This window comes from Ascaphus truei, chromosome 6 (genome assembly GCF_040206685.1).
Source record: "Ascaphus truei isolate aAscTru1 chromosome 6, aAscTru1.hap1, whole genome shotgun sequence".
Classification (NCBI taxonomy): domain Eukaryota; kingdom Metazoa; phylum Chordata; class Amphibia; order Anura; family Ascaphidae; genus Ascaphus; species Ascaphus truei.
Genome location: NC_134488.1, coordinates 105,427,703 through 105,446,075, shown reverse-complemented (window position 1 = coordinate 105,446,075; position 18,373 = coordinate 105,427,703). Strand labels below are relative to the sequence as shown.

At 42.3% G+C, this 18,373-nt stretch overlaps 1 protein-coding gene across 1 annotated transcript in view; it reads left to right on the top strand.

The window, feature by feature from the left end:
* SLC17A7 (solute carrier family 17 member 7) overlaps positions 1-16,920 on the top strand; it is a 72,363-nt gene extending 55,443 nt beyond the window's left edge. Inside the window, exons 6-12 of the mRNA XM_075605560.1 lie at positions 6,068-6,154; positions 6,353-6,495; positions 7,213-7,362; positions 9,704-9,836; positions 12,393-12,503; positions 13,181-13,308; positions 15,010-16,920. Coding sequence (XP_075461675.1) covers positions 6,068-6,154; positions 6,353-6,495; positions 7,213-7,362; positions 9,704-9,836; positions 12,393-12,503; positions 13,181-13,308; positions 15,010-15,351 — 1,094 coding nt within the window. The 3' untranslated portion in view covers positions 15,352-16,920. The remainder of the gene's footprint in view (positions 1-6,067; positions 6,155-6,352; positions 6,496-7,212; positions 7,363-9,703; positions 9,837-12,392; positions 12,504-13,180; positions 13,309-15,009) is intronic.
* Positions 16,921-18,373: the final 1,453 nt, after the last annotated feature.

Sequence of the window (18,373 nt, the reverse complement as noted above, 5' to 3'; positions counted from 1 at the left end):
CCAGTATCCTTTGTCCCCCCCTGTTGGCGGCCCTGGGTATAGCATTTCGTAGCCATAGGTTACATGGCTACACTAGTTATAAATGGTATAAATCAGGTATTCAACATGACGCAAAGCGTCAAACTTAATTTCAATCAACAAACTGTGGGTCATATGTATGAAGTCACATAATGACCATCATACATACAACACACATTTTTGGAAGGGGTGTACTACTTTTTAGCACTAATATTTTGATGTATAAAAATTAAGTGGAACTAGATGTATTAGTTCAGTTCCGATAATGCAGAGTAAATAAGTACTTCAGTATTAGGTGATACCTTTTTTATATGGACTAATAATAGATACTATAAGACAAGCTTTGGAGAGTTCTCACTCTAGAAATACTGATTTACAGAGATTCCATGAGTTTAAGACAAATGTAAAAACCAAGATAACAAGCTAAGGCAGAGGGGGATAGAGAAGGAATTGCAGAGAGGATAGTAACTAAACAGGCAGGACTATAAATGGTTGAAAGGCATAGTGAGAAATGTGAAGACTATGGAGGACCACATATCCATCAGCAGTGTTAAGGGGGTGGGCAGCGGGAGAGGAGGGTTTGTAATTCAAATTAACAAGTGAGGTAGGGAGAAACATTACAAACTATGATCGTGTGTAAGAAACCCCATATCAGCATTCAGACCCTTATTCTGTAAGGTGTGAGAAGCGCAGGTTACGTTCAATCACAGGAAAAGCCCCATAGACCTTAATGTTGCTTTTCCTGCGATAGCACGTCATCTGTGCTTATCACACCTTACAGAATAAGGGCCAATGTCTTCTTGCTTTAGTGTCAAAGAGCATTATCATTTTGAGTTCTACGTTTTCCGTTCCTGAGTGCTTTTAAACATTACTTTGAGGATTTAGACTTTTAATAATTTATGGAATGATCTCACTGTGAGAAATTGTGTCCCACTGGAGTGCAGTCTCTTCCTTCATCATAGTGTGTTATTGTGTCTGTGCAGTATCTCCCTTCTTCATGGTGTGTTATTGTGCGTCTGTTTAGTATCTCCCTTCTTCATGGTGCATTAGTGTGTTTCTGAGTAGTATCTCCCTTCTTCATTGTGTATTATCATGTGTCTGTGCAGTCTCTTCCTTCTTCATGTTGTGTTATTGTGTGTCGGTGCAGTATCTCCCTTCTTCATGTTGTGTTATTGTGCGTCTGTGCAGTATCTCCCTTCTTCATGGTGTGTTATTGTGTCTGTGCAGTATCTCCCTTCTTCATGGTGTGTCATTGTGCGTCTGTTTAGTATCTCCCTTCTTCATGGTGCATTAGTGTGTTTCTGAGTAGTATCTCCCTTCTTCATTGTGTATTATCATGTGTCTGTGCAGTCTCTTCCTTCTTCATGTTGTGTTATTGTGTGTCGGTGCAGTATCTCCCAGCTTCATGTTGTGTTATTGTGCGTCTGTGCAGTATCTCCCTTCTTCATGTTGTGTTATCGTGTGTCTGTGCAGTATCTCCCTTTGTCATGTTGTGTTATTGTGTGTCTGTGCAGCCCCTTCCTTCTTCATGTTGTGTTATCGTGTGACGGGGCAGTATCTCCCTTCTTCATGGTGTGTTATTGTGTGTCTGTGTAGGTTCATTCTGGTTTTAATATCTGGATGCATAAAAAAATCAAATATGATCTTAGTACATACACCCCTTTATAACACAAAACTTAAAATTGAGATTCTTTGATACAATGGTCAAAAATTAACAAAAGTCTCCTAAAAACTGGTGCAAAACGAGGGGAAAAACAAGACAATTGGGATCTATTTATCAACACAGAGATAAATGTGTTTGGCGCTGCTCTGTTTTTTGGAGCAGAGCTGCGGCATATGTGATAACAGTTCCTTACATCTGACGCAGTATGTTAGACATATGCAACTTCAGACATGGAGGATGTTTTTTGGCAAATAAAAGGGAAAAGGAGTGTTACAGAGAGACGCAGAATGTAATACATGTCATTATAATCTGTGCTCCATGTAACTCCTTCCACTTACACTCCTCATGGAGCAAGCTAGGGCATACGGCGAAAAGTGGAGCAAAATGCTTTAATACATACAGTAGGTGCAGGGTGAAAATTCCCCAGTCATGCTCCAAAAAAGGTTTCATTCATAGACCTCTTGGAGTTTTGGCTTCAATAAGGCTGGTGCAAGAGTGCCTTAATAAAAATGCACTAGTTCCATATCCTTATAAATGTGCGAAGCTCTTGCCCAAGTTCACAGGTCATGCAAAATTGTAACTATTTTATTTATCCCTATTTACACCTCCACCTATCCTCCCTGCCTCTCACACCTCCACCTACCCCCATCCCTCACTTACACAACCACCTCTCCCCTCTCCGACACTGCCTTCCCAACACCCCCTACTTCCATCTCTCCCCCTCCCACACCTCCTCCCCCACACCCCTCTCCCCTTCTTATGCCCCCTCTCTCGCTCACACACTCTCCCCTCTTCCTCTCTCATTCAATTCCCCCCTTCCCATACTCAAATTCCCCCTTCCAACACTCAAACCCCCTCCCTACACTCAATGCCCACTCCTCACACTCAATATCCCCCTCTCTCACTCCCACAATCCCCCACCCTCTCAAATCCAAACTCCTCTCACACTCCATACCTCCCTTCCTCACACTCCATACCTCCCACACACTTAAGAAGTTTTAATGCAGCTCAGGTTTCCAGACACACATTGATGAGTGAGGTGTCTGTGTCACTGCCCTGGTGTGTGTGTGTGTGTGTGTGTGTTTGCAAACATTAACCCTGAAGCCAATGGCACAGCCCAGCAAACGTAGGAACGCTCTGTTCTGTGTGCAAGAGGGGAGATAACCACCACACAGCACACACAGTCCCATCCCCATGGTGATATCTGGGCATTGCTCAAGCGCAAAGCAGCATTCAACAGTTAAACTGAACCTCCAGCTTCCTGAGCAGAGAGGGGCATCCCTGAACATGCTGCACTCACAATCCGGAAGTTGGGTCTGACTTCCGACTGCGCACGGATGTGGGGCATTGGGGGTGAATGTCGGGCCACTGCTGGGGAGAGCCGAGGCCTGACAGCTGACAGAGGCCCGGCAGCCAACAGAGACCCGGCAGCCGGACGCGGAAATTCGACCCGACCTCTAGTTGGGCCCAACTTCCAGCTCTCGCCAGGCCTTGGACAGTTGTCCCAGCTCTCCTCCCCATGTTGGTGGCCCTGGATACATTGCAACCCTATGTATCAAGACAAGCCAGATTAGTGGAATTCTGGAGTTAAAAAAAAATGCACCAGATTTTTTTATTTGATGGAATTGGTTTACCCAAAACTTGTGTTGATACATACGTGCCAGGATTATTAACCCGTTTTCTACTTTGTTAAAAAAATAATAATAAGTAGGCAACACATTCTTATCTTAGAGGTTCCAGGCCCTCGGTGATATCATTGCTTTTTTCTGCTAGGAAAGCCGAGTATTGTAGAGCAATGATGATTATGCTGTGCGAAATATTACCATGAGGTAGACTCATGTTTTTTTAATTGTTGGCCTGTTACATAGTTAAATAATTACATAGTAGATAAGGTTGAATAAAGACACGTACGTCCATCAAGTTCAACCTATGCTAAATTTAGACGACAGATACTTTATCCTGTATCCGTACTTACAGTATATTGATCCAAAGGTAGGATGACGTTTGAGCTTAATATTTCTTCAGTCATAAAGAATAGATAACACATTTTCTTCTGTATGTGTTGTCTGAGATTGTTTTAAGCAATATACTGTACATGAAAAACAGATACAAACCGGTGCCGCAAAGGAAAAGTCCAGTAATTGTCCAAATGTACTGATGTTAATAATGGAGTCCTTATAAGTGGTCCAATTCTGTACACCTGGATCGACTTGATGATTCTGTGGATATGTGGAATTAAACACCAAGAAAAATCATAGTGTACACTGCTGACTAAAAACATATAACACTAACAAACAAACATTTAACTCAGACAACAACACTGAACACAAAACAAACAAGGATGTAGAAACAGTTAAGCTAATGTATTAAAATTAGATATAAAAGGACAATGAAGTTCCATAGTCCTTTTATATCTTTGTTGCGCCTGTGTGTACCTGTTTTTTTCTGTATCGTGTGCTGACTTTGTTCGGTCAGTGTTACTAGGCAGCCTCACCTCATATATATACGATTCCTTAGTGCTCTTTATTATTAGAGTATATTTATTGTTGTTTGTCTATTAAGCATAAGCGCTTTTTCAAGCACCGTCTTTCTTTTTGTTGTAAGCAATATTCTGTAGCTAATTACTTGCCACATTTAGTTAAGGTGTTTTGTTTGTAGAACTGCGGGCAAAATACGGTATGCATGCTGCACATTGGATTTCTCCCTAATAATCTGTTAAATACTTGCCAGTCATGTTTTGATTTAACCAGTGGTCACATTGTGAAGGCACTGCCTGGTTAGTGTGCGCACTGCCTGGTTAGGGTGGGCACTGCCTGGTTAGTGTGGGCACTGCCTGGTTAGTGTGGGCACTGCCTGGTTAGTGTGGGCACTGCCTGGTTAGTGTGGGCACTGCCTGGTTAGTGTGGGGTACCACATTGTCTAGTTACCAGATTACACTCACACTTTGTGTGTACAAAAGCAACTTCATTGTGTCTTGCAATTTCTGCCCTTCTGCATTAATATTCAATACAGTAAAGTAACCTTTAAATAATCTGCCCCAAAGCTACATTTGACTTATTCTCTCTCATTAATGAAGAGGACGTCTCCCACCTTCTCTCCTCTTCCCTCTACAACTGGTACTTTAACCTACAGTATTGCAGATGCATCAGAATTTGTCCCCTAGGGTTCTACTCGAGAGCCTCGTCTCTTTTTTTTTGTCCTCTTCCCATGGCAAACAAACACAAATACAGTTGTTTAGCTTGCACTATGACCTCTACGCTGATGGCACCCAAATATACCTGAGCTACCTCCCTCTCTCATTTTTGTGTTATTAATTATTTCTACTAATTCTTCCTGGATGTCCCACCTCACATTCAACATGCCCAAAACATAACAAATTATTTCCCCTCCCTCTAATTCTAACCCTATGCCTGCTACCACAAGCCAGAGGTCTAGGTATCTTACTTAACTCCTGCTGCTTGCAACTATTAAACATGGCTAAAATCTGCTTTTTCTCAACATGCAATCCACCCAAAGGAAAATTCATGCACTTTAATTATCCTGACTGGACTACTGTAACCTATTCCTAGACAGTCTCCCCCTCTGTCTCCCCTCAAGTCCATCCTAAATGTTACTGCCTGGCTCATCTACTTCACCAACTGTTCTATGTTTGCTACTTCTCTATGCAAATCCCTACACTGTCTACCAATACCAAGTAGAATCAAATCCAAGGTCCTGGTCCTCATCTGTTCTCCAAGTACTCTCCAACACTCAGTCCCTACTCACGACCTACAGTACGACTCTTTTTCACTTCCTCTCATTCTTGCCTCCAAGACTTCGCCAGGGCTGCACCCCAACTGGGGAACTCCTTACCCCGCACCAAAGCACACTCTCGTCCACAATTCAGCCAGTGTGCCGCTGAATCAATTTAACAGTGTTTTGCTTACCTTTCTTTTCCCCCAACTTATATTTGTAGGATTGCACATTTAAGCTAATGGCCACTTCCTCTATTCAATCACAGTGTGGATAGTTTTGCAATAGCATATTGACCACTGGGCTCAACACCAAAGTTACTCTTTAGCTAAATCTGAACCCACAGAAGCTGCTCTTACAGCGTTTTATTAACATTAAATGATGAGTATAAGTGCCACATTGGAATTATTGCACTTCACTTGCAGCTCAGTCTACAGTATTACTAATTAGCTATCTGTCTTTTAATTTAACCAGCTGCCCCTGACAACAAAGATCCAAGATACTTTGACATACTGCAAAATATTCTTAGAGGTTGTCATTCAGTACAAATGATGGAAATTCCTTTTAAATGTTACAGCACAAAGGGGCATCTTTGTCCATTGGTACATTATCTCCCCGAGTCGCCAAAAAGTTAATGTTATGTTTCTTTTGCAGGTTCTTATGCTGGAGCTGTGGTGGCTATGCCATTGGCAGGAGTATTAGTACAGTATACAGGGTGGAGTTCTGTATTTTACGTTTATGGTAAGTTGCTGATCCCTGACCTACAGAATCTGACCATTTTGAATACAAAAAGAGGAGGAAAGATTAGAAAACAGTAAGAAAATGTTAGCAAAATGTTACATAGGTATAGAAACCTAAATATTAAACATAGACACAGCTTAGTATGTTTTTGCTTGCGCTCCATTGGAAAGGGACTCAATTACTTGTTTCTGTTTGCAGGGAGTTTTGGTCTAATGTGGTACATGTTTTGGATTCTTGTGTCCTACGAAAGCCCTGCACAGCATCCTACAATATCAGACGAGGAAAGGAAATATATTGAGGAGAGCATCGGAGAGAGCACAGGCTTCATGAACCCACTGGTGGTCAGTTTTACTTTCATATTCTAAACTAGTGTCTTCTTCCCACTAGAGGTGATGTCCCAAGCTGGTGGAAACCGAGATAGCAACAGCTGGAATAAAGAAAGTCACAGGAATTGGGAAAATAAACACCAAGACGATGTCATGGAAGAGCAGACACCATAGACTCAGTTCTAGATGTAGTTCACTTTCCCTCAACCCCAAAATAGGCTCATGGCAGCAGCTTCCTCCTCTTCCACAGTTCACAATTCAACATCAGGGAAAGGACATTAATGGGCCCAACAGTCTGGACTTTGCTCAACTGAAAACAAACCTCTGTGAAAATGTACTTAAAGCAGGGGTTCTTCCTACTCTGTTTTTTTTTCTTTACACCCCCATTTTTATTACAGAGTGGGAAGAAGGGGATTCCCCTGGGCCAAACACCACCCTCATTTCTAGCTCTGGGGGACCTCTTGTACTTGAGATACCAGGTGACGTTACCAGGTATAAATCTTCATCAGGGGTATCTAAAGGGGTGACAAATCTCAGGCCAATAGGAAGCTGCAACATCAGTTGTGGTTTCCTATTGGATAGCCATTCAAATCCCCTTTAAAAACCAGGAAGTAATACCGGTAACCTTACCAGGATACAGAGGTTAGTTAGGGTGGATTACTCCTTTTAAAGTCCTGATGATAGTTTATATTTGAGTAACATTAACCATAAAATAATGTTGCTTCCTTACAGAAATTCAAGGCACCATGGAGAAAGTTCTTCACCTCTATGCCAGTCTATGCAATTATTGTTGCAAACTTTTGCCGTAGCTGGACCTTTTACCTGCTGCTAATCAGTCAGCCTGCTTATTTCGAGGAAGTGTTCGGGTTTGAAATCAGCAAGGTATGTCTACGTTACCGATGCTGTATCAATGTATTAGGCTGCTCAATCAATTTATTAGCTGTGGCATGTAAAATACGTCAGTGTTTTAATAAAATAAATCACTTAATATCCTGTGCTTTTGTATAAAATGTTACAGGTAACCAGCATGATAGCAATATTAAGACAGCATAAGCTCACTTGACAAAGCTGTCTGATGATGGGGTGGACTTCATATAAACTTCATCATCATACAGGGAGTTAACCTGACCTGTTGAGTAATTTGTGCTGATGTGTTGCAGACTGGATCTAGTGAAAATAATAATGTTATGCGCAACACTATATACTTCCCAAACCTTCTCTCAAAGTGATTGTTGGTGCTGGATTCTTCCCCTGCTGCCGATCTATCCCAGCCCAAACTGAGGAGTGAAGAGGTCCAGGCCTAAGTCTTTCTTGTGCAGTAACAGCACCAATGAAGCATTATTTATTAAATAGAGAACACTCAATGTGCTATAACAGGTAGTGTTAAATGGTGGCAGAGCTCTTTAGCTCACAAAAGTTGCTATTACAGCATTTTATTACAATTCAGAAGTCTCACATTAAATGATTGTAGCTTACCCCCAGCTCCGTGTTACAGGGTTTCTGCTATCAATCTAAGGGGCAGAGCCACAGAGGTCCGTTTCCTCATTGTTAATAACGTGTTGTTGCAAAATCATTAACAGACGTTATCTTCCCTGAGGTAACGCATAGCCACGAAGCTTATTATATGTAATAACAACGGCAGATGTATATCTCTGTAACATAGACTTACCGGCATGTTAAGTTAGCACTGCCTCACATTAGCAGCAAATAACAAGAGAATGAAAGGAGCACACCTGGGGCTCCTGGGATATATGCTAATCTAAGTAATTTAAATATACTTTGCATACCCTAATTAGCATATATCTCGGGTATCTCAGGTTTCTCATTTTGTTCTCAGTTATTTCTCTACAAGTTGGTTAAAGGTGTGTTGGGGGTATATATATATATATATATATATATATATATATATACAGTGTTCGACAAACCTATACATTTGCTCGCCCCGGGCGAGTGGATTTAACCCCTGGGCGAGTAAATATTGGCCCAAGCAGCACACGTTTGCTACTAGGTGGCGAGTAGATTTTTTTGTGTGGCGAGTAGATTTTTTGGTGATTTGTCAACCACTATATATATATATATATATATATATATATATATATATATATACACTCTAGCAAAGAAGAGTCTCTCGCCCTCTTATATTTCAAGGTTGGGATGGGAATAATGCCACTTTTAGGTATCTCGTTAAATCCCTGCATTAACTATAACAGAGCTCATTGGACCTGCGTTGTTAGAGGGAACTCCTCTTTTGCTTATTATTAGCACTTAGGTCCACTATAGTTAATGCAAAGCCCGTCATGGCTGCAAACAGCATTTTACAATGCATTAGTGAGCTTCAAAGATACCCGTTAGCACTTAATAAGGCGTTCACTTAGATTAATGCCTCATTAAGTCAATAACCGAGCTCTGTGGGTCTGAGCCTGAGTGTAAGCAAAGTCGTCTACTTCATAACCTGTTGTATCTTCAGATCCTCTAAGTTATAACAAAACAGAAGTGTAGGTCTACATGTCAATCACTGTCATATCTACCCGAGGAAAGAAAAGACCATGGTTCTGTGGTTCTGGGAAAAGTACCAGTAATGAGAAGCTTGGCCTTTGTTAGAGACGGGGATCTTTGAAACGGTTATGAGGAAATGCAGGTGCTTCTAAAATGGCAGCCCAAAATAAAAGTGTATATCAAACTGCCACATCCCCAAAAATAAGATACTATGTGCTCATTTCTTATACCTTTTATATCTAATTATTATCAGAAATACATAAAGGGGTGGGCACTAAGGCCATTTTTAAGCACAACTGGTGCAAATGGCATAATTTTCATCCTTGCGTCTATGTACGGAGGTCATCCAGTTACGTCCATGTGTGCGTCAGCATATAATATGGGGAGCGTCAAAGAAAGAGATAGGGAGGAGTTACATGGCGCACTGAGTATAATAAGAACATCAAATTGTGTACCCTTGCGCATTATTTTTCCTCCTTCAATCTACATGAAAGAATAAGGCACGTTTAAGTCGGCGTTATTTCCTGTTTCTTACATATGATACAACGTGCTCCTGAACATGATGCGATAGATCACTAAATATTTTCTCTGCACCAAAAAAGCCATAGTACAGGGCCCCTACTTTGTGTCCTAATGCATTTGTAATAATAAAAGAACATCTTATTGAATGATATATGTATATATGACTTCTCTGCCGGCTTCCTAAGTCCATGTGTCCCATGCACAGGTTGGACTTCTCTCAGCCCTGCCTCACTTGGTCATGACTATCATAGTGCCCATAGGGGGACAGATAGCCGACTTCCTACGTACCAAGCATATCATGTCCACTACCAATGTGCGCAAAATGATGAACTGCGGAGGTAAGTCCAGTACAAATGGGATGGTCTGGCCCATTTCTGAACTTTTGTAGCGAAGTCAGTGGTTAACTTGAGTTAGGTGTGGGACTAAACGAGGTTGATCGTTCGAAAATGGCTGGTCAGTCCATATAATTTAATTTAATTTAATCATAGCTATAACTGGTGTGAAAAAAATGAATCATGGGTTATGAATGCTCAGTTGCCAAACTAGATTTGTTTATTGAAGAGGGTTGAAATGGATTATGTATTTATTTATTATGTCTCTTCATATTATCTATACAAAATAGCCATCCAGATGGCTCTTTTAATCTCTTAACACAGGGGTTTTCCACTCCAGTCCCCAAGACCCCCCCTCCCGCCCCCCTAAACAGGTCAGGTTTTAAGGATATCCCAGCTTCAGCACAGATTGCTCAATCAGAGGCTCAGTCAAAGCCTCTGATTGAGCAACCTGTGCTGAAGCGGGGAATGATTGAGCCACCTGTACTGAAGCTGGGATATTCTCGAGGACTGGAGTTGAGAACTCCTGTCTTAACACATTGAGGAATATAGATGTAACGGGTATTCCCCCATACAATCGCATATAATGTGTGTGTGCGGGGAACTTAGTGTTACCAGGTGTGGTGCTTTACCTGTTAGGCTCACAGGAGGGCTGAGCTTCCGCCACGGGGAACCTGAGGCATGTATAATACTATGAGTAACCGCGTACTCGGTGCAGCTCCTCCACCTGCGATGGCTCCCACCAGAGGGGGAGTGGTTCCTCGCAGGACAATATATATATCACTACACACACACAGCATGTAAAACAACCAATAACTTTACTTGTGAGCATAGAACCGTACTTGGCATATAGCTTCAACAGGTGTCCCTCCCTAAAGGAGACACTAACTACTGCGTCTCGCAGGACGCTATGCCCCTTTCACCGGGTGATCCCATCCCGTGTCCAGTAACCCCACACAATATGTCCTCCACCCTCAAGTGAGATAAATATGTGTGACTGCGCAGCCACTATGTCTTATATGAATAATATAGGATCGTTGGTGCACTTGAAGATATGATACCTGCCCGGGGCTCCCACCCCGGGTTCCGCAGACTACGACAGGGATTCCGCACGATCCGACGTCGTCCTCCGCACCGCGTTGGGTGAATTCCGGCGTGGATAATATCACCTTAGTCTCAGTGTCTTTGGTGGCATTCTGAGCCCAGAACCCACCTCGCAGGGCTGCACGGCTTCAGCGCTGTGTCCCTGACTAGCAAACGGCTAATGGGGCAGGGTCCCTAACCTAGGGTCCCTATAGCACTAGGGGGATGCTGGCCTAGTGCAGGGAGTCACAGACTCCTGCACCCTACCTCCTTCCCTTAGCTGCTCCGGTCACCAACTAACTAGCGTGCTGCAAGCCCGCGAAATGTATCTATCCCTGAGCAGGGAGATACTGTAGCCCTATTGGCTCCCTGGGATCATGTGGCTCTGCCCTATGCACCCTGGGGGCTGACTGCTCGTGGGAGCTATTCTCCCTGCGGGGGCCTCGGGCGCACTTCCTTTGCGCATGCGCCAACCTCTGTAGTGGCCGCCGGCTACTACGACACGTTGCGCATGCGCAACTACATAGAAGATGGCGGAGCCCTGCTCGGGAGCCGCCGGGGACTCGGAGACGCCGAAAGCACTCCCTGCACTAGCCCCCACCCTCCAGAAGTGCCGGCGGGTCTGTCGCGTGACCCTCGGCAGCGGAGGTAAGAGGAGGGGGGGGGGTCGCGGGACAAGGGGACCTGGCTACATCGAGTATGATTGATAAACACGCAATGACCGTAGCATTGAACGGACTGTGTAATAAATGCAAAAGCATTGATGCGACTTACTTCAAAACCCTAGTGTTGTCGCACCTCCTTCCATACCTTCAGTTTATTCAGACCAGGATTCGTGTGAAGTAATGTGGCCAGATTCTCTAAACTAGGCCAATCCTAAGAGACACTTTCACATCTTAACTTTTTCTTCTCAGCCAATATCAATGATTCTTTTTCCATAAATAAGTCGAATGAGTTGGGTAAATGTCAACTGCAAAAAATGTTTACAAAAAACTGGGGGGGGGGAATTATACAAGAGAGGAAAGCAAGAAAGGGTGGGCAGCCATGTTGGTCCTTTCTTCCATGTAGTAACAGAGGAGGGAGAGGGAGTAGGGGGTATGATACTTTTTATTGGACCAACAAGTAGATGATATGTTACAAGCTTCCGAACCTCTCTCTAGGGTATGACCCAATGAAGGACCTTCTGAGGTTGGAAAGCTTGTAACATATATAACTACCTGTTGGTCCAATGAAACGACAGATGGACTTTTTAATAAACAATGGTAATGGTAAAGAAATAGACCTCCATGGGGTTCTTCACCATTGAGTGATATCTGGTGTTAAAAGAAGTATGGAGGCTCTTAAAAATGTGGTCTTGTTCTGTCTTGATTCTTTGTAACAATATACACTTCCACTGAAGAAAAGAACCTGTCAATATTTTACTAAATAAAATGAGATGTGTTACAGGATTTACTCACCATCCCTCATTATTTTTCAAAGGGTTTGGCATGGAGGCAACTCTTCTGTTAGTTGTGGGCTATTCACACACAAGAGGAGTGGCGATTTCCTTCCTTGTTCTGGCTGTGGGATTCAGTGGTTTTGCCATATCAGGTAAGTCTATTTTCTATTTGAAAGAAAACTACCTTCTAGATGGGTGAACCTGGTTTAAATCCCAATATCAGCTCTCCGTGTGACCTTGGGCAAGTCACTTAACCTCGGTTTGCCTCAGGCACCAAACATAAAGTGTAAGCTCTTCAGGGCAGGCATCTATGCTTGCACAATTCTAGATAAAGTGATGTGTAAATTGTTAGGAAAAAGATAGTTGACACTTAGGCTACCTCTACCAAATTATTACACACAGTTGTTTCCTATCCCCGTGCAATATCTACAAAATGCAAACTTGAAGACAATGTGCAATACAATGTAGAAATGCCCTTCTATTTCTTAGATGTGGTCCCTTGAAGCAGTACAATGTGATTATGGAACAAAATGAAGTAGGAAGTGGACCAGTCTTATTCTGTCATGGTTATATGGTCACTGAGCTCTGCTAAAGCAGCACAAATTCATGTTAGTCTCAAAGAGCTGAGACAGTGTCACTATCAATTGCACAGACAAACAGTTGAAGACGAGTTACATCCACGATAATTTGTTTAATTAACTGAATATAAACATTCTGAGTTTAAAAGGAAGGTGGTCAAATTCTTGAACTAGTGCTTCTACTAGAATTGGAGCTATGAACTAACTCGTATTGTTATGTCTTGTTTTCCCAATTCCTACAAATATTGTAGGTTTTAATGTGAATCACCTGGACATTGCCCCTCGTTATGCCAGTATTCTGATGGGCATTTCCAACGGAGTGGGAACTTTATCCGGCATGGTGTGCCCGTTGATTGTAGGAGCAATGACGAAGAACAAGGTAAAAGAGGCCTGACTTCTGCATATCATATTCATTGTATAGTGTTGGCAGGTCATATAGTCTCACTGGTTATATACAGTGGGGGTGCTCAACTCCAGTCCTCAAGAACCCCCCAACATGTCAGGTTTTCAGGATATCCCTGCTTCAGCTCAGGTGGCTCAATCAGTCCATGCTTCAGCTCAGGTGGCTCAATCAGTCCGTGCTTCAGCACAGGTGTTTCAATCAGAGGCTGTCTTTACTGAGCCTTTGGTTGAGCCACCTGTGCTGAACCTGGGGTATCCTGAAAACCTGACCTGTTGAGGTGTCTTGAGGACTGGAGTTGAGTACCACTGATATACAGTAACAATTTTCAACATGAAGACCTTTCATTGCACGGGTTGTTTGCTTTTGCTGAAAAGTATAACAATAGGCCCATATTTCCTGGGGTTGATCTTGGCAATACATTTTGTATGGGAGATTATTTAGTGAAACATTCCACTTCCTTTCTTTACCATCTTCAAACACCATTTATTACTATTTACAGTTTTAGTAGTATGCTGGAAAAGCAGTTTTCTGTCCTCAGGGTTATTTTCGTATTTGAGTTTCCTGGCTATTAGGGTGAACTTGTTCTCCAGCTCTATAGGTTTTTGTCTTTTTATTTCCTTTTGCTAATTCATAGCTTACATTTTGCCATTTAGCGAGGATTAGTATTTTTCTATGTTATGTTTGATTGTATTATACATCATAAACATAATGATGCACAACCTTTATTTCTACATTACCCTATAGGATAAATAACTTGTAATATGATTTAAAAATACTTATAGGTGTCAAACCCAGGGTCGCCATCAGGGGGGCAGCATCGGGACAACTGTCCTGGGTCCAGTGGCTGAGGGGGGCCAGTAGGCTGTACCCGGAAGGTGGGCTAGACCGGATGTAGGTTGCAACTTAAGTTGCTGGTCCCCTTCCTCTGCCTGGAGAAATGCAAGAAGCAGATGGGCCCCCTCCTCCCCAGTCGACAGGCTCCCCAAGCCCACCCCTGCGCTGAACAAGCTGTCAGCAGTTGTGGTGGGCCTGGTCGAACTAGATTTGGCATGTCACTGCTTTTAGTTCACTTTGGCCTTAGGAGGGAACTGCACCTTTAACCAAAAATCAATCCAAACCATGTTTAACTACTTTAGAAGGGAATATGTGCTATACATTCTCAATTATTTGAAAATACAATTATTGATACAAAATATCATATAGTGTGCTGCAGACCTGATAGAAAAGGCACATACATAAATAACAATAACAGACAAAGAAAGGAGCAGTGGGACTAAGGGAGAGTCAACCAACTCCCCACCAGTAACAATAAAGAAATTATAACTTTATGCACTCTAGAAAAGGCAAACAATAAAACAAACTGTATGGAAGTCCTTCCATCCAGAACGTCACTGGTATTTCGACTTTCCAACTTGTGTGGAAGTAGCTGTGACATTCCGGGTGGAATAACTTCAAAAAAGTGTCTCTTGGGTTGGCATTTTCTAGAGTGCATAGAGTTATCATTTATTCATAAAATGTTTAATCAAATGTTACATCAAGAAAGTAAATGTACAGACTGAAAATGTAATGTGTGATAAAATAATAGCTGCATGATTTACACAACTGGTCAAACTCTTAATATCTTCTCTCTTTTCCTCCACAACCTATTTCTACCATGAATCCCATCTACAACTACAGACTCGAGAGGAGTGGCAATATGTGTTCCTTATTGCTTCCCTTGTTCACTATGGTGGGGTTATTTTCTATGGGCTCTTTGCCTCTGGAGAGAAGCAGCCATGGGCAGAGCCAGAGGAAATAAATGAAGAAAAGTGTGGCTTCATCCATGAAGATGAGCTGGCTGATGAGAGTGAGGAGCAGACCCAGAGTTATGGGGGTTACGGCAGCTATGGAGCCACCAAGAGCACAAGCTTCCCCAATGGTGGGTGGCCAGCCGAGTGGGAGAAAAAAGAAGAGTTCATCCAAGACCAGGGCAAGGACCCCTATTTATATGGGACGGCTGCTGAAAGGGACTTGTCTTGAAAAACAAAAAACACACAAAAAAACATAAATAAAACACTAGCAATTTCTCAACTCCAAGTGCGAGACGAGCAAGAATGGAAAGAGAGGTGACTGGTGCTGCCTTTCATCCACATGAAATCACATGATCACCGTGGCTTCCTTTCTATTGTTTAAATACATATTTATTATATATCAGGTGGTAAAGGCAGTGTGCTCTGTGCCCCCAAACAATTCCAAAATGTTTATAGTGTCCAAGGGCCCATTCTGTTTCTGGTATCCGTGGTAAACTTGTTAATTGTATAAATGCCACAAGGCCCGTGTGTTCTAAAAGTCTATCACTTGTATAAGTGTGTAAGCAATAACAAATGAAAGGGTGTGTTCTAACATTGACAGTGAACTGAATTAATGTACACATTTATGTGTGGTTATTGGATGCTCGGACTTGTACCTAAACCAGGAATATGATGGTCTTTTCCATGTGTGGAATAAATGTATAGCACAGTGGGGCCGCTTGACCACTTATTAACATTTACATTGCTTGGTTTCTCATATTCATTTTCCAAAAAGGTGTGTAAAACATATCTACATATATATATACATCTATATGTAAATATTATTCCCTATGGGGGGGCCTATTTGTATCCACGAATTTCCCATGCCAGACACAATCATGTCTGGGTGAACAATGTCCAAACTCATCCAAAAACTCTGTAATTCCCATTAGGGCCGATAGGCTACTGGGGGTATCACATTCCATGGAAGATGGATGTAACTCATTTACTGTTGTAAAGTGTGTTGTCATTTTCCAGTTTGGGGTTTTTGTTTGTGATTGGTGTAATTGATGGGGCTCCCTCTTTGTATTGTTGTTTGACGGGTGAGTCAGGTCATGGCATGCCGTACTGTTCCTTGGGCTGATGTCATGGGAAAAAATCAAAGCATTTAATAAACAATCTCCTAGGTTTTCATTACTGCTCTGCCTAATTGTTAAGATGAAAGTCAATGGCCAAAATACAACATCCCCAGATTGAGAGAATGAAAAGTGCATTACTGTGCAGTACAATCTTCGGCGTGGTCCCAGCGAACATGGCAATAAACTTTGCTTAGGTTGTGCCCTAATCACAACAATTATTTGTTTCAATTATTAGATACCGAGCATCTGGTGTCCCATGCCAAAGCCCCTTTTGGACTTTTCCGACCTTATACAACAGAACAGCTGTTACTAGACATGCAAAATACTGTATTGGCCTCTTCAGTCCAGGAGGAAACATTAACTCCCGTACATAACGAGTTTCAAGATGTGTGTAAAATGTCTGAGTAGAGGAAACGTGAGACAAGTCATTATGAATCTATTTTACCACTCCTATATATTTGGTGAATTTCTACCTTCTGATTCCATTGACGTTAGTTGATGTTATTCATCACTCACCAGCCAAAACCAATGTATTTTACACAGCTAGCTTACAGCTGGGGGGAAACCTGGTACTGTGCAAAGATAAACTTTCTGGGAGGGGTGACGGCAGTCGAAATATACTGAATTAAAAATGAAAATGTGCAGTAATGCTACAGAATAATAAAATATATTCCAATTCAGAGTGTGGACAAAAATCTTTTTACAGAGCTCTCTCTGAGTTTATCCTGGGCAGTAGTGACCCTGTAGTGAATGGTTAAGGCATGCAGCATATCAAGCGCATACAGTAGTTCAAACCCTTTGCAGGCAGAGGGTCCAGAAACATATTGCTTTGCAATTTGCTTCTGGTCCATTTGGCAGAGAATAAGTGAAAGTGTTACAGTATTTCTACTATAGATACGCACTTGACCCAATGTTGTGTTTTTGGTTTATTTCTCTAACGTTTTTTGGTTTTGGTTTTGACAGAATATAAAATACATAAGTAACCCTCATTCCCCTTTCCCCCAAACTCATGTAGGGTATACTGGGGGAACTTCTGCTCCGGTTACCTATGTGTATGTGCTGTAGACCTGCTAGTAACGGGGGCCCTGAGTCTCCTGCGTTGGCATGGGGAAGAACAGGACAGGCTTTAGGGGTGAGCACTGATCTTTACTCACACCTGATGCAGCGCCTCCATCTCGTGCAGCCCCCATTTATTTCTCCAATACGTGGCAGACTGCCCATCTTAACAGCAGGGTGCTTAGTAGCACATCCTCAGACCGTCACCAAAGGATGTCCCTGGATAATCACTCCTAGTCAGGGCCCTAGAAGCTGTCCATGCTCTTCTCTTACTCCCTGGTGGAGTAAGAGGAATAGTCTCCCACCTCTCCTAGAGGGAGGGCCACAAACCTACCAGAGCCCTGGCAGGTTGCTTGAGTAGACTATTCTCTCTCAAGAGGGGAGAGGAACTGATCTAAATCAGGAAATGCAGTTCATTTAGTACAGATTCAGTAAGACCCACCTAAGTGCCTCTAATTGGACACAAGGCCTGAGTGCCTACCTTCTCTGACTCACTGAACTGCAGTGAGTGGGGAAAACCCATAATTACTCCTGGCAAACCTGCCCTTATCAGGTATTACTGCACAGGAGGAGGGCAGAATAATAGCCCAAACCTACCAGGGCTATACATACATACAGGAATTTTATATATATATATATATATATATATATATATATATATATATATATATTGATAGAGAAGGATTTAGGAGTGCTTGTAGACAGCAGGCTTAGCAATAGTGCCCAATGTCATGCAGTAGCTGCAAAGGCAAACAAGATCTTATCTTGCATCAAACGGGCAATGGATGGAAGGGAAGTAAATATAATTATGCCCCTTTACAAAGCATTAGTAAGACCACACCTTGAATTTGGAGTACAATTTTGGGCACCAATCCTAAGAAAAGACATTATGGAACTAGAGAGAGTGCAGAGAAGAGCCACAAAATTAATAAAGGGGATGGACATTCTAACTTATGAGGAGAGGTTAGTTAAATTAGATCTATTTACATTAGAAAAGAGGCGTCTAAGAGGGGATATGATAACTATATACAAATATATTCAGGGTCAATACAAGGAGCTTTCAAAAGAACTATTCAT